The sequence below is a fragment of the Topomyia yanbarensis genome, chromosome 3 (assembly GCF_030247195.1).
Source record: "Topomyia yanbarensis strain Yona2022 chromosome 3, ASM3024719v1, whole genome shotgun sequence".
NCBI classification, from domain to species: Eukaryota; Metazoa; Arthropoda; class Insecta; order Diptera; family Culicidae; genus Topomyia; species Topomyia yanbarensis.
Window position 1 is genome coordinate 3,211,423 of NC_080672.1, and position 15,839 is coordinate 3,227,261.

Sequence of the window (15,839 nt, forward strand, 5' to 3'; positions counted from 1 at the left end):
CCCATTATATTTACAGATTCTTCGCGAGTGGAGCTTAAATTCATAAAAAAAAACACAAGAAAAGTTTGACTCGTTTATCCAGGTTATTCGATTATCCGGGGTGAGATGTTTTAAAATTCCCAGATAATCAAGTATGATCTGTACTTGTTTATGCAGAATATACACCTGAAGTTAGTCCAAAAACTTTCGGAAATGAAGTTAGCTCTACTGTAGATCCAACGACTTACTTAAATTTTTTTTTGGTTGTTCATACATTTTCATTCTAAGCTCGACATCATACGCAGCCACGCACGAGATATTAACACTTCCAGAACGAAAATTAACATTGTTCGTGCATTTAGTGCATTTAACTATAAAAAACATAGTGGAATTAAAAGGTAGAAAACCTGTGTAAAGTGTTATATATATAATTATTAAATTTATTTAGGCCCAAATGCGGTAGCTCAACGAGGCCGATTGTTCGTTTTTTTACAATAAATTAAAAAAAAAACAACTATGTTAAGTTTTTTGTCTCGTTTAGACGCAGCTTTCTGCTGCGTGTTGAGATCCTTTTTCTAGGGGGCGAAATATTGCCAGTGTTGTCCACTGCCATCTGAGGTTCGATCCGTTTGTCTTCTTTTGCGTTGTCGTTCATGTCCATGTCCTCATCCGTACTACTTTCCTGCTGCTCGCGGTCAGATGTTCCAGTTTGTGTCTCGCTCTTATCGGTCGTCATTGTATGTTCATATTTTTCGGCATTCGTTTCGTTGTTGTTGTTGCTGGTTGTTGGTGCTTGATCCGAAGATGTTGGTTTTGCAGCTGTTAGTGGTTTAGCGTAAGATGGTTCTGGGCTGATTTTAGTTGGATTGGTTAAGTTTTCCTTAACAGTTTCTACGCAAGGTTTTCCGAGGTGCAGCTTCTTCGTGCAGAACTGGCACGTAGGAATTTGCCCTGGGTACGTGACTAGTGATGTTTGATGAATGAGAACATCGTCACTTCCTAACGCTGTGACGGTTATGTATGAGGGAATTGGCTTGGTCACACGCATTCTCACCACACGAACACCGTTAGGGATGCCCGGGAAAAAAATCCTCCAAGTCTCATGTGTAACGGAGTCTACTTCTCCGTATTTTTGCAAGGATTTTTTAATCGCGCCGTCAGGGGTACGCGTAGCCAAATCATGGACACGAACTTCTACAGCGCCGTTCTCGATGTATACGGGAATGCTATATTTAACATTGCCGCATTCGGCGGTGTGCTGCATGTTGTTTCGCGAGGCGAATGACTCAGCTTGGTTAATGTTGTTGAACGAAATCAGCACGCAATGTTTGATATGATGCATTTGTAGGGTTTTCACTTCAGCCAGATTGAGTTTCATCTGCACTTTTAATAACTGTTCCACTTCCCGAATGGCTGGTCTTACGGGGCATTTCGAAAAATCAACAGCAACACAGTTCAACCGCAGCTGGGTTGCTTTTTGCTGGGCACCGTCACTCATCACTAAATCGCACAGTAGGTATAGGCTATTGTTATATGGACTGCTTGTGTGATAGGCACCGATTGATTTTTAGGTAGAATTCACTGTTTCACTTGCGCGGGACGATTTTTTGCTTCTGCTCAGGGCGAGATGTGAAGACAAACTGACTGTGTAAAGTGTTAATGTAATGCAACATTTAAAGTGTCTCTTTAACGATTGTCATTTTTCTATACTTGTCTTTTTTTACCCTATTTTCTTCCTTCTTTCTGCAAATCGTAGTGAGTCTTGTACCCACTGCTAGACTCGCGCCCGATTAAACATGAGGTTGATCTACTTCTGTAGGTTTGTCTCCTGTAGAACGCTGCAAGAAACCACTTCAAGTGACACCTACCTCGATCTTCGGGTACCCACTTTTAAAGTCACGCCAATAAAAACTAGTGTTGGTTTTGCTTGAGAACTTAGAAATGAACCCAGGTTAGTTGTTTCAAGCAAACGTTTTTTTATGGAACTTCGTTGGGTTCTTGCAAAAAGTGGTTGTGTTGGCGAACCTGAAATATATTTTCAGTGGAGAACCCAACCCAATTTTCAGTTCAGGGGAGCAGAACCTAGATTTTTGTGTAAAAATGAGCTATTTACCAATATAACCGATTGAGATTCCTTTAGTAAATTCATGCGCAAAGTTTCATCTGAATCGAAGAATATCGAGCTCTGTTTTTGTTTGTTTTGACATGAGAGTACACAAAATAGGTAATGAACAGAACATGCATTAATGACTGGCATCAAAAAAAAGGAAACGATTTGCTTTACGCGTAAATACTTTTGATAACACGTCCTACACATCATTTAAGTGGTAAAACTTGAGTCCACTGGAGATGTATACAAACTAACAGAGATTAGACGTCCACAATAGGAATATGATAGAGCTCTGCACCAGCGATATTAGGCATCTTTTTCAAATGTCTTCACATTTTATACAAAAATGTCTTCAACGGTCAGGATTCTGAATCGGTTATTTATTTTGAACCAGAATTCTGCCACAAATTAGTCAGACAACCGAATAAATTTGTCTTCACAACATTTTAAAAATCAAAATGAAGACAAATCTTCAAATCTGGCATCTCTGCTCTGCAAGTTTGGATACGGAATTCTATCTTGACCAGGCTCTTACTGGAAGCTCTTTGCTTGAAGTCGAGAAATTACAACCACATTAATGGGTTTAGTTTTAGTAATCCCTGCTCTGGTTACATGAAACGGGATTCGAGATTATTGAATATATAGATGGTTTGGTGGATGATCGTAAAGCGTAAAATTCCATCACTTCAAAAATATTAAGGAAGATGGTCGCAGTGCTAAAGTTTTCTAAGTCGAGAGCTATTATAATTTCTTTGGTCACATTCACATTCTTGACAATCTCTCGAAAGTACCGTATAGTCAGTCCAATAGCTTTTGTAATACAGCTTTCAAACGTTTCCGGTGCCTTTATTTTTTAATGGAAAGCGTAAATTAACAGTAAAGATCCTCCTTTTAATCATGTCGTAGTTTTTAAATGGACCATAAAAAATCGTGAATAACCCTTCGGAATCTAATGTCGTTTTCGTTTTTGACTGTGCACTACACCGGTGTAGTCGATGCTACACTCATTCAAACTTGGGTGTAATCAGTTTGTCTCTTTTTTGTACTCCACCGGTGTAGCACCAGGAAAAAACGGAAACACCATAAGTGTCTATGAACTACATCAATTTAAGTAAATCTTTTTTTGAAATGCTCCAGGAACATAAAATTTGATTTTGTTATGCTGACAAATTCGGGTTATTCACTGTAATACTATATTATACATGCCGAATTCGAAACGAAAGTACCAAACAACGCAATCTAATCTGAGCGTGTAGAATTTAGTATGTAATGGTGAATTACATTGTTTTTATTGTTTTTTGTATTACAGACAGAAAAATGTTCCTTTTTTATTTCAATTATAGAGGTTTTAACCTTAAGGTCATTCGCCTCTTCGGGTTAGAAAAATCTCTTAGGAAAAATTTCTAACCCTATGTGCGGGGTTGGGACTCGAACCCAGGTGCGCTACGTACAAGGCAATCGATTTACCAATACGCTACGCCCACTCCCTGAAAAATGTTCCTATTTTAACCCTATTAAAGATTGTGTTAAACTGCACCATTAATTACTCGGTCCATAATTTACTGAATACATTTTGAATCAGTATTTTCGCTTCCTTTCTCAGAACAAATGAGCTATTTGTGTTTGAACAAAGAAAAAACGCAAATCGAGCACTATTTTCACCATATTATTGAACAAAAATCACAGACACTGTTCTAGCAAATGGCTTCAAATGGGTAGGGTAACAATGATAATAAGAAGAAAATAGGCTTAACCCCTTACCTATTCGCCCTATATTTACTCAATGATAACGCAGTCATGTACTCGAGAAATCAATCACCGTCCGAGTTCTGTATCACTGTTTCTCGATACAAGCTGTGATACAGCTCGCTGGGGTTCCCCAATATCATTTCACTAAGGAGCATTCCTTAGCCAAAGCCCAGTTGCACTAGTGGCCCATTTTTCTTTATAATTCAGTGCTGCCGCAATTTGTATTACATACAGAATTTCCTTCGTATATAGGTACCTAGCATGTACAAAACAGTCACGGTTTGTTGAGTCTCCATATTGATACCATTTTTGTTTCTTTACATTCCTCACTCGCACCCAAACCAGGCGAGTTTGAAGAGGTGTCCGCAGACGAAATCATCAAAACCGCACTCGATCCGGACAACTACGAGGAGCAGCTTAAAATGGTCGAGGTACGTTGTAGATTTTCAAATCAGCTGTTTAATCCATAGTGAAATTAACATTTTTTTTTATCCTTTTAGCCCGATGAGAACACTATCCGCAAAGAGTTCAAGCGGCGAAAATTTATCGAATTCATCGGTACGGACAAACACGGTCAGCCCATTATCGCTATCTATGCGTGTAGTTTGCCGGAAAGGAAAGATCTCAACACGAATATTTTCATCGAGTGAGTAATTACTGATAATAGAGTTGACGCATGTGTTATTGTTGACAGTTACTAGTCGACCAGTAAAGTGAAGTGGTAAATGAAATAAGGAATTGCAGTTGTGACGATGAATTTTCATCATCGCAAAACTGCCAACGATACATGATATGTGCATTGGTTGTTGACGTTTACGCTGACGCTGCATCTCAAGCCAGACGGTTGTGCACATGTTGTCGTTTCGTGGTGTACAAACACCAACGATAGTTTGCTTGTACAACACTGGATACAAAACAAATATGAAAACGATTTTATCAACAATTCATCAAACTACAACTAGTAGTACAGTAGCACGGAGTGGTTTGAAAAGTCCGAGGCACATCTATTAAAAAAGCACGTACTCAGACAAATTTTAATTACTTTTCCGACGTAATCTTCGCCACCTTCAATACACTGAAACCAGTTTTTTCGAGGTGATTTAAATTTGGGAAAGAAAAAAATTCATTCGAGACCAGGGTAGGTGAATATGGTGGCTGGTCGAGGATTTCATACCGTAGTTCGTTTAACTTAGCCTTTCATACCGAACGTGGGCGCTGTCGTAATAGGACAGTATTTTCCTCTTTATCAAACCAGGACGTTTCTCTTTAATTGCAGAGTCTAAATAGATTTGGCCATCTTCGGTTCTCCCTTCCTTCCACTGCATTGACTGTCATTTCGTTTCTGCTGTATCGTGATGGATCAACGGCTTATCATCAGCTACAAATCACCACAAGAAATGATTAGCAGCGAGCAAACCCAGCACCCAATACGCACTTATTTGTTTCATATCCAACTCGGCTGTTAGAATGTGATGTACCCGCTCAGTTGAGACGTCTACAGATACAGCAATCTCACGCACTTTAAGTTTACGGCCACTTAATAATAAATCCTGAACTTTAACAATGTTATTGTCCGTGGTAACACTATGTACTATGTGACGACGAGGCTTCACTGTACATGGGATGGAGTTTGACTTTGATCGCTACTGGCTTTGATCCTTTCAAATAAAATAATAGCTCGTTATCTTGACGAGGTGCACAACTTGTCAATTTCAAGTTTTAAGCAGCTTTTTTAGCAGTGGCATCTATCCAGTGATAGTGCGAACTTTGTTCTGAAACTTGCATTTATCACTTCGTCAGGGACTATTCAAATCACTCTCGTATATGTACAGAATCTTGGCGAACAAATCGATGAAATCTAATTTAATTTTCCAACCAAAGCTATCATTTCTTATTATTCAGACAGATTGAAGGTGGAAGTTGGTATTTTTACCTTTTGTGAGCATAAATGAACTGGCTAATCTATATTATGTGAATTTTTGCTGCACAATCTCTCAGAGTCAGCTTAAAAGCCAAATTCAGTTCGCAACTGATGTTGAATTTGAAGCGAAAATAACTGAATGATGTGCTGCACCGAACGAATGATTGACGAGACACACAACTGAAACATACCCTTCAGCGAAGCGGGCATGAAATGAACTTCGTTCCTCTTTCAAGCTCACCCGAGGATGTCAATATTTCTGAGCTCCGCTTTAAGTTTTCACTCAGGGTTATTAAGTTATTAAGTGGTGTCCAAACGAAAATCAGGAATGTCTAATCTAGCTGCGTTGTTCCACAGCTTTTTGACATTTTGCTTTGGTTGTTAGTTGCTGTTGTCATTTAGACCACTCTCTCATCACGAGAGCCCGATTTTGCATGATTGGACGTAGCTCGGGACATTTCGATGAAATTGGCTGTTCTGGTGCAATATGTAGACATTATTTCATAACATGCAAAAAACACTAACGTAGTGACAAGCTGCAAAATCTCGCCAGAACAGAAAGAGTACAATATGACTGTATGGCTAAAATCGTTTCTGTAAACAATCTTCTTGGTAGATATTGTGAGGTATCTTCCTATTAGTACGAAGTTTTTACTGTATCATTCACTGCATATGCAACCAGCCAAATCAAATATTTCTTGGCAAACTTAAACTTCTCTACCGTTCAGAATTACTTTGTTTCCTAATTTCGTTGCATAGCATTATAGAAAGCATGACTAGCCTTCCTCTGAATATTTATCTCACTATCGAATTCATTTGGTCGGTTCTTAAGATTATTTTTTGCATTTATTTTAATTGTAGCTGTTGGCAGTGCAGTATTAGATGATTTTGAAACACTGTGGACAGAACTTCAGAATCAGAATATATTGGCTTAAATTCCCCGTATGTAGTCGGGGATTTGTGCCTTGCCGTGTGTTTTCATCATTTAGGGAAGTAGAATTGGAAGGGTGGGGAAAATAACAGCACAAAAACAAAAATAAACAACAGGTAAGTTAAACTCACAAGGGATGATCCATAAATGACGTAGCATTTTTGAGTGATTTTTAATACCCCCTCCCCCCTCGTAGCATTTCGTCACAAACCTCTAAATACCCCCCTGGTAATTACGTAGCTTGACGGTAACTCTGCCCCCCCCCTTGTCTCCGCATTTTTTTTAAAAATTCTATTCTATTCCCCTTTAAAAAAGCTACGTAGCATGACATGACCCCCTACCCCCCTGTCGTCACACATCATCACAAAATACAAAACTCCCTCCCCCATATAATGCTACGTCATTTAAGGATGATCCCCAAGTAGTTCAACTTGCCTGCGAATAAGCCTAAAGCTCTTTACCACATTGGATAAGAAACTTTAGTATGTCTCTGAGTTTCAGTCGTCCAAACCTAGTTTCGTCTATATAAGCACGGCCGAAGCCTCGAAATCGCAATTGCGCTACCGCAGGACAGTTGCATATCATATGATATGAGGTTCCGTAGTCGGATTCACAAAGATCACATGAAAAAGACTCAGCGCGCTGAATAGTTGCTATGTTATAATTGAGTTTGCAGTGGCCGGTTAAAGCCCTGGTCAGCATGCCGCAGTGGAGCTTCGAAAAATGTAGGAGATTTTTCGAAATCACTGGGCACGGTTGTTCTAGAAACGCCTTTGTTTGGCGACACGTTTGTAGATTTCTCCAATAATTGCGGTGCTCGGACAAAGCCCAGGACCGTATTTTTTCCCTTAACCAACGAAGCCAATCGCTGAACCTGCCCTGGCCAATTCGTCAGCCTATTCATTTCCAGTAATACCAGGATATCCGGGCACCCAGACAAGGTAGATAATGTTGACAATGCTTAGTTCTTCGATTTGGGGTCGGCACGCGATCACTAGCTTGGACCGGGATTTATCTGAGCTAAGGGCCTTGATTGCAGCCTGACTATCGGAGCAGAAGTTTATAACTCTGCCGGAAAAACTCAGTTGAAGGGCCGATTGTACCCCGCACATAATTGTAAAGATTTCTGCTTGGAATACAGTACAGTATCTACCTAATGAATGAGATTGTTCCAATCTCATTTCACGACAGTAGACACCAGCACCAGCACGTCCCTCCATCAGATAACCGTCAGTGTAAAAGACCACTTGCGTTTGTTGTTGTCTTTCCATAAAGCCAAACAACCACTCCTCTCGAGAGGGAATCTTCACATGGAATGTCCTGTAAGGAAAACTACAAGTGAGTGCAATATCGCTGGGAGCAAGAATATCTTCACCCCATGTAACCATTTGTGACCACAATCGTGTATGACTGGTAGCAAGATCAACATGGTTACTGTTACAAAGCCCAGTAACCTGCAGTTTGTATGCACATGATAGTGCTTCTTGTTTGAGGTGTATGTGTAATAGGGTGGGGCATTGTTATATGGAAAAACGTAATCATAACCTCATCAACCGAGCACAGCACTTTTTTGGTTCCATTTGGGGTCCCAAACAACTGTGCAAAATTTGGGGTCGATTGGATTTGACCCGGCGTAGCGCATTGCGTTTGAAATTTGTATGGAAATTAGTATGGGAAAACCTACTTTTTTGCATTTTTAATTTTACAGACTACAATTCTTCCTGCAGTATACCAACAATTAGATAGAAGTGTAGTCCAGGATATGCTGAACAACTTTACCGAAGGATGCATGGTGCTAGAATGTCTCTACAACAAGTTATTGCTGTTCAAAGTTCGATAGATCGAATAAATTGACAAAAATCTTTTTTTTTTGCCAACACTGCGGGTGTACCAATGACTTTTCATATAGCATACCACAATAACATCATATACTTTAGATTTACCACATTGGTATGTTTGGATGAATTAATCATAAGCCTTAGCTCAATTTCATGGGCGCAGGTAGTTTCGCAATAGGGCGTAGTGAGGGGAGAGGGGGGGGGGGGAGGATTCAACATATAGAAATTCTAACTGAAATATCTGAAATCTTGTCGAGTTGAAATGTTAAGATGTATTATTTTAAAACATTTGCACAATGTTCTATGCATAATAATAACGATGAAACGAAACATACTGTATCCCTCTGCATTGACTTGACATTGACTATATCAATTGAAGTAAAGTTGTAGACTGAATCAACTGATGTCGAGTTGATATGTCAGAGGAATGCATTGATTATATTTCAGTTTAATACGCACTATGATTTGATAGGATGCTCATTTCGATGTTGTTCGATCACCCGAAGTAAAAATTGCTGTTGAACTGGGGCTCTTGTGGATTGTGTAAATGTTGTACAATAATTCATCTGAACATTCATATTCAATAAGATTTCAGTTATTTTAGTTGAAATTTCCATATTTAAAAGTCTCCCTCCCTCTCCCTTTACTACGCCCTATTGCTAAACTACCTATGTCCATGAAATTGAGCTAAGGCTTATGATTAATTCATCCAAACATACCAATGTGGTAAATCTATTGTATAAGATGTTATACATTAGATTTACCACATTGGTATGCTATATGAAATGTCATTGGTACACCCGCAGAGTTGGCAAAAAAATGATTTTTAGCAATTAATTCGATCTATCAAACTTTGAACAGCTATAACTTGTTGTAGAGACATTCTAGCTCCATGCATTCTTCTGCAAAGTTGTTCAGCATATCCTGGATTACACTTATATCTAATTGTTGGTATACAGCAGGAAGAATTGTAGTCTGTAAAATTGAAAATGCAAAAAAGTAGGTTTTCCCATACTAATTTCCATACAAATTTCAAACGCAATGCGCTACACCGGGTCAAATCCAATCGACCCCAAATTTTGCACAGTTGTTTGGGACCCCAAATGGAACCAAAAAAGTGCTGTGCTGAAAAAACGATCATTTTGCCCCACCCTAATGTGTAATGGTTTAATATTTAGAAGTGCCTCAAGAGCAGCAGTCGGAGTCGTGGTGAAAGCACCAGTCAACGCCATGAGCCATTCTTTGCAGATGGTTTAGTTTTGACTGGACTGTCACCACCTCTCCCCTCTGCCACTTATGACAGTATTGGACGTACAATTGTCGTGTGAATCCAATAGATGTATTTAGGTTTGAGACCCCAGGTCTTTCCAAAAGTTCGTCTGCACTGCCCGAAGGCCATGCACGCTTTCTTGACTCTTAACTCAATATGAGCAGACCAATTCAGTTTGGAATCCAATATGACTCCAACGTATTTGACTTGATCTGCACACAGCAGCTCAGAATCAAAGAACTGCAAGGGACGAACCCCGGTTGTTATTCGCTTCTTCGTGAAAAGAACCATTGAAGTTTTGCTTGGGTTAACTGATAGTTTAACTTGTCGACACCACTGTTCGACAGCTCTTAATGCCTGTTGCATTAAGTCAAAGATTGTTCCGATGCAAAATCCAGTAATTAGTATTTGGTAATCATCAGCAAACCCGTAGGTTGGAAATCCAAGCTCATTGAGTTTCTTCAACAAGCCGTCAGCTACCAAGTTCCACAACAAAGGTGACAGAACGCCGCCCTGAGGACAACCGCAAATACTCAACTTCCGTATCTCAGCCTGTCGCAGTGACGAGCAAAGTATGCGGTTACTAAGCATTGCGTTTATCCAACCCGAGATACATGCAGGTATCCCATGACCGCGCGTCGCTTCCAGAATAGGCAGGAAGAACACATTGTCAAAGGCACCCTCAATATCTAGGAATACACCGAAGCTAGATTGCTTGAGCGAGAAGGCCTTCTCAATGTTGTAAACATTGTTGTTGTTCCTGATGTGATGATCGATTATCTGTTCCAAAGCTTTCAGAAGAAAACTTAAGCTGATAGGCCTAAAACTCTTGGCTTCTTCATAGCTTGAGCGGCCCCCTTTGGGAATAATTCTAACAGTTATTTCTCGCCATACTTTCGGGATATACCCGGTAACAAGACTGGAAAGCATAATCTTTTTCAAGACATGTTTAAGTATATCAAATCCCTTTTGTAGTTGCACGGGAAGTATTTCATCTTTTCCGGGTGATTTGTATGGAGCAAAGCTGTCATCTGCCCACTTAACCGATTCAGTGGAAACCAATGTGCGTGCTAACGCCCACGAGTCCGAATCACCAGAATAAGATCTGTAAACATTGTTCAGCTCCGGATCGATACAACCTGGAAAGTGTGTGTTGAAGAGACCATTAAGAACACTTTTTTCGTGCGTCACATAAACACCATCTCTGGTTTTTAAGGAGTTCAATCATTCGATTTGGAGAGAATTTTATTTAACCTGCTAGCCTCGTTCAGACTAGAGATATTAGTGCATAGGTTTTGCCAGCCAGCCCGTTCTGCAGATCTAAGACATTTCTTATATGCACTACGAGCTGACCTGAAAGCCCTGGAGTCATCACGCTGACGCCAGTTCCAAGCTCTTCTCATAACCTTCTTCATTCTTTCATGCTCAGCCCTCCACCAAGGGGTTCCCCTTGTCGATTTAACAGTACGAAATAGACAAGCTTCTTCGTAGGATGCTAATATGAATGAGTTTGTCGTATCAACGACGTCATCTAAGTCGTCTAGTTGACTAATTGTTGGAAAATATCCATGAAATTTAGTCGCCAAGTATTCCAAAAAGAGGTCCCAGTTTGTAGATTTAGGATTACGATATTTTACCACATTGAAGGTGACATTAAAGTGATCGAAAAAAATATTTCTATAATCGGTTAGAGACGGTTCAGTTTCATTTGGAACCTGCCAATTTCCCAGCTCCTGCAAAATTCTATCAGAGCATCCTCCCTCCCAGACCTCGCAAAAGTTGGTCGGTTTCCCACATTCAGAATATGGAGATTTGTACTACTTATGTACTCCATTAGTTCAGAGCCTCTCAGATTGATGTCTGAGCTGCCCCAAATTATGTGATAAGCATTTGCATCACTGTCGATAATGAGCGGAAGCCCATTTCTGCTACAATACGATACAACGCCTTTGAAATCATCAGAAGGAGATGACTCGTTATGCGGTAGATATGCTGAACAATATATATATATATATATATATATATATATATATATATATATATATATATATATATATATATATATATATATATATATATATATATATATATATATATATATATATATATATATATATATATATATATATATATATATATATATATATATATATATATATATATATATATATATATATATATATATATATATATATATATATATATATATATATATATATATATATATATATATATATATATATATATATATATATATATATATATATATATATATATATATATATATATATATATATATATATATATATATATATATATATATATATATATATATTTTGTCTACGTTTCCGACAGTCAATGTAACTGTGACAACACAGATATCGCGAGTTGTGAGCTCCGATATGAGACACGCGTCAATAGCCCTGTTTGCAAGAATGCAAGCACGAGGCATTTCATGTGGGTTAGTCATGCCTGTCTTGTTGTAAGCAATAATGGCAGTGTTATGTAACTTTCCTAAATGGAAGCTGTACCTTCCTGCAAGAGTCGAGATGAATTCATAGTTGCTGTACGTTTATGCTGGATACTAAACTACCATCAGTCGAGAGTCTCAGCAAACAATTTTACCCATAGCACGGGATCAAAAGATAAAAAAGAGGTTTTTGATTTCATTGGGTCTTAGGAGCGATGCTTCTTGAAGTCACAATTTTGGCTTGGTTTTTGAGGGTTAAGAGCGACAGAGCGACATATTCTAACTGAACAACGGCAAACTTCGAGAATAGGATGAGAGTAGGTTTGCGGATTCTTGTAGGGCCTCGTTCGTGTTATAGTTGAAGTATAGAAGCATTTAGAGGCATGGAAGATTTTTACCGTGTTTTCTGACCCGTGTTCAACATTTCATTTTTCTCGAAAACGAGAAAATAAAAGAGATTACACTAGATTAGAACTCCCATGAATTAAGAGCCATTCTAATGTCGTCTTTGCTTGAAGCGCAGCTGAATCAGGTTCTAACCCCAAATGCTGTCAACATGTATGAACTGACAGCGGTTGGGGTCGCATTTTTACTCATCTTTGGTGTCCAACGAAAATAGCATATATTACTCGAGATTAGATCTTATTTATCGACCAGTAAATTGTTTCATTGTCATTCCTAAAATGGGTCTTGTGCCAAGCAACAAAACTGCCCCTGTTTTGAAGAGATTGTATAATCAACAACAAGAATATAAAATAAATTAATCAATGTTCCCAAGAAAACGAAGCTTTTAAAATCTATTGGAAACGCGTTGTGTAATTTTTATTAATGTATCATTTATCTTTCTTTCGAACCCGTCAGCGATTTCTTCTGAGCCAATTCGTGCAATTTCACCCTCAGCGTAAACACGGGAATTACCCGTGTAAACTTGATCGGAAAATGTTTACATTCATCGCCACACGCCCAGCCCCAACCAGATGTCCCTCTAGAATCTTGACCCCAATATCGGAACCGTTTCTATCCTACCAACTGGCAGTGAGCAGAAGTGATTTCGACACTTTTCCGCGAATCTCGTCAAGCGAACTTTTAACGGATATCGGATCACGTACGAAGAAAAGCAAAACAAGTACGCAAATTTCCGAGAGTAGAGCACAGCATTCAACACTCTCATCTGACGCGTTTCGCAAGAAAATCAAACTTCCTCGGAAAAAGTAAACACTTGCCTGCGCTGAAGCCACTACAGTAAGTCTGTCAGCAAGGAGAGTAATTAAGCCGTGGCCCCTTGCCGCGAACTTTTCCCGTTCGTTGTACTGATCCGTTCGCATCCCTGTCTCACTCACTTGCGTAATCACATTAAAATAAAACGGGTGTGATAATCAATGTTTTTGGGGTGCACTCTCCGATCTTCGGGCTAAACGAAACGAATCGAATCGCGACGTAGCGGACCACATGTGCGTTTCTGACGATCTTCCCACGCGCGTCACGTTTTTTTCTTTTCTGGTTCTCGTTTATGCTCTCCTGGTCCGCTTTTATGTTGATATGCACATGTATATTCAAATCGTTGGCGATCAGATTTAAGTACCTGGGTAGGATCACTTGTTGGGCGTGTAAATGTCGTTCGTTGATCGGGGTGTGTGTGGCTTAGGAATGTTCGATTTGTTATGAAACATATGTTTGAAAAATAGTGACAAGCCTCTTGTATATTTTTATCCTTCACTGGCTAACTTTGGGTAGTTTTAATAGTTAAGCAAGTCACAATGAGTGATTCTACTTTATACTTACGAGCTATTAACAACGTTCTCCAGAATTATTGCGATTTCATATCATAGAGTATAGCTTAAAGGATATTTGCGGGGAAAAAAATTCGAATCTATTCAGCCAACTAGAGAAGTGTTGGTCGGTTCTTGTATTAATCGGCCTCATTTAACTTGTATGGATTTCTACTTTTAGTAGATTTATTGAATTGCTGGGAAAATTTATATTGCCAGAGTTATTCCAGTGACTCGCCGGGTAACATGTACACTTTCAACTCCCCATTTGCAGTTATACTTTTAGCTATTTATCTACTGTTAAAATGAGCATCTCTCGAACGATCGCGTGAATCGTTTGAACTCAACTAGCCCATATATCAGGACAGGAGGCAGTGCGTGTGGGTTTTCCGTTTTTTTCCGATGTGCTGTACATATTGTTGCATCGTATTTTCCTGCTCGAGTCGATTCGGCTGTACATCGTTGATGCTGTTGTGTGTATTTTGGTTTACTCTCCCACCGCGATACTAATTTCGCCAGCCGTGGTCCGACAGAACTGATCGTGTCACGGTACCAACAAGATCTTAATCTTAATCCGTATTGAGTGGAGGGGCAACGTTCAAAGAGTCATAAGAGTGATGTGAAATAAATACGATTAACAAGCGTACCAAATATAAATTGTGATTCAGTGTACCTGCTTTTAAGAAGACATTATTCTGTAGCATCATAGTTTTCAAATTATAGGTGTGTGGAAAGACGCTGAAAACTTTTTAAATTAATAAATCGAGTGACATGTGTTTTCTTTATCAATTCAATTTTAACAGTTTTATCATCAAATCGATGGAAGAATTTGTCCAGAATGATTACATCATTGCGTACTTTCACCAAGGCATGAAGGATAATAGCAAACCGTCCCTGCAGTTTCTGTGGAACTCATATAAAGAACTGGATCGAAGTTTTAAGAAAAATCTGAAGAAGTTATACGTGGTAAGTAACGTCTATCTTTTGCTTTACACGTGTTTCAAACGCTCAACAGTCTCGTAATTGTTTTTCCAATTATACCTTTACAAGGTTTCAGTGCAATAGCAGAACAGCAATAATTGATCTATGCATATTTTATTGGACTAATTGTATTCAATCTTTGGGATTTGGTCGCCTGCGTTTATCTTCGAACGATCGAGGCATGTATTATTATAATCCATCTTGTTTAAAAAACTTCACCAGAATCATAACGGGTTTACTGTATCAATGTAGTGTTAGCATTTTAACAGCATATACATTTTACATTCTTATGTGTAATTCAATTTGATCGACAATATTTTCCCAACTCGGTATTATGTCTCCAACGTCATCAATAACCCGTATTATAGTAGTCGTATTTCATTGGGCCCAGAAAATAAATGAGCACGATTTTTGTGAGCATACTGTCCGACACTCTTGCAAGGTGTCCTTCCTCCATTCTGGATACTGAGCTCACCAAAGATCACTGTCAGTTCATAATTCATTCTTCTGCTCACATCTGTTGATGCCTCTTATCACGCGCTTTCCGAGCGTCTGCAGGTCCTTAATAAACATTAATATTAACGAGAATGTTTATCTCATTATATCTAATTTTAAACATCTGCAAGACAATCTGCTTCGTGCTTCTGATTTGATTACATCAACGTCATCAGCGAAGCAAACAAGTTTGTTTTTCGTGCATTACACCTACTGGGGTAGACTATCACTTTGTTTATTCTTTGTATTCCAATTGACAAATTAATCAATAATTATATTCAATCTCCGGATTCTATTTCTGAATTGAGACGTGAATGCGGCAAAAT

General features: G+C 38.9%; 1 protein-coding gene across 6 annotated transcripts in view; it reads left to right on the top strand.

Moving 5' to 3' along the window:
• Positions 1–15,839, top strand: part of LOC131693945 (rho GTPase-activating protein 68F) — a 91,324-nt gene that overhangs the window by 63,242 nt on the left and 12,243 nt on the right. For all 6 annotated transcript variants that reach the window (XM_058982231.1, XM_058982227.1, XM_058982230.1 and 3 more), the window contains 3 exons: positions 4,184–4,269; positions 4,339–4,484; positions 14,841–15,003. In XM_058982231.1, coding sequence (XP_058838214.1) covers positions 4,184–4,269; positions 4,339–4,484; positions 14,841–15,003 — 395 coding nt within the window. The remainder of the gene's footprint in view (positions 1–4,183; positions 4,270–4,338; positions 4,485–14,840; positions 15,004–15,839) is intronic.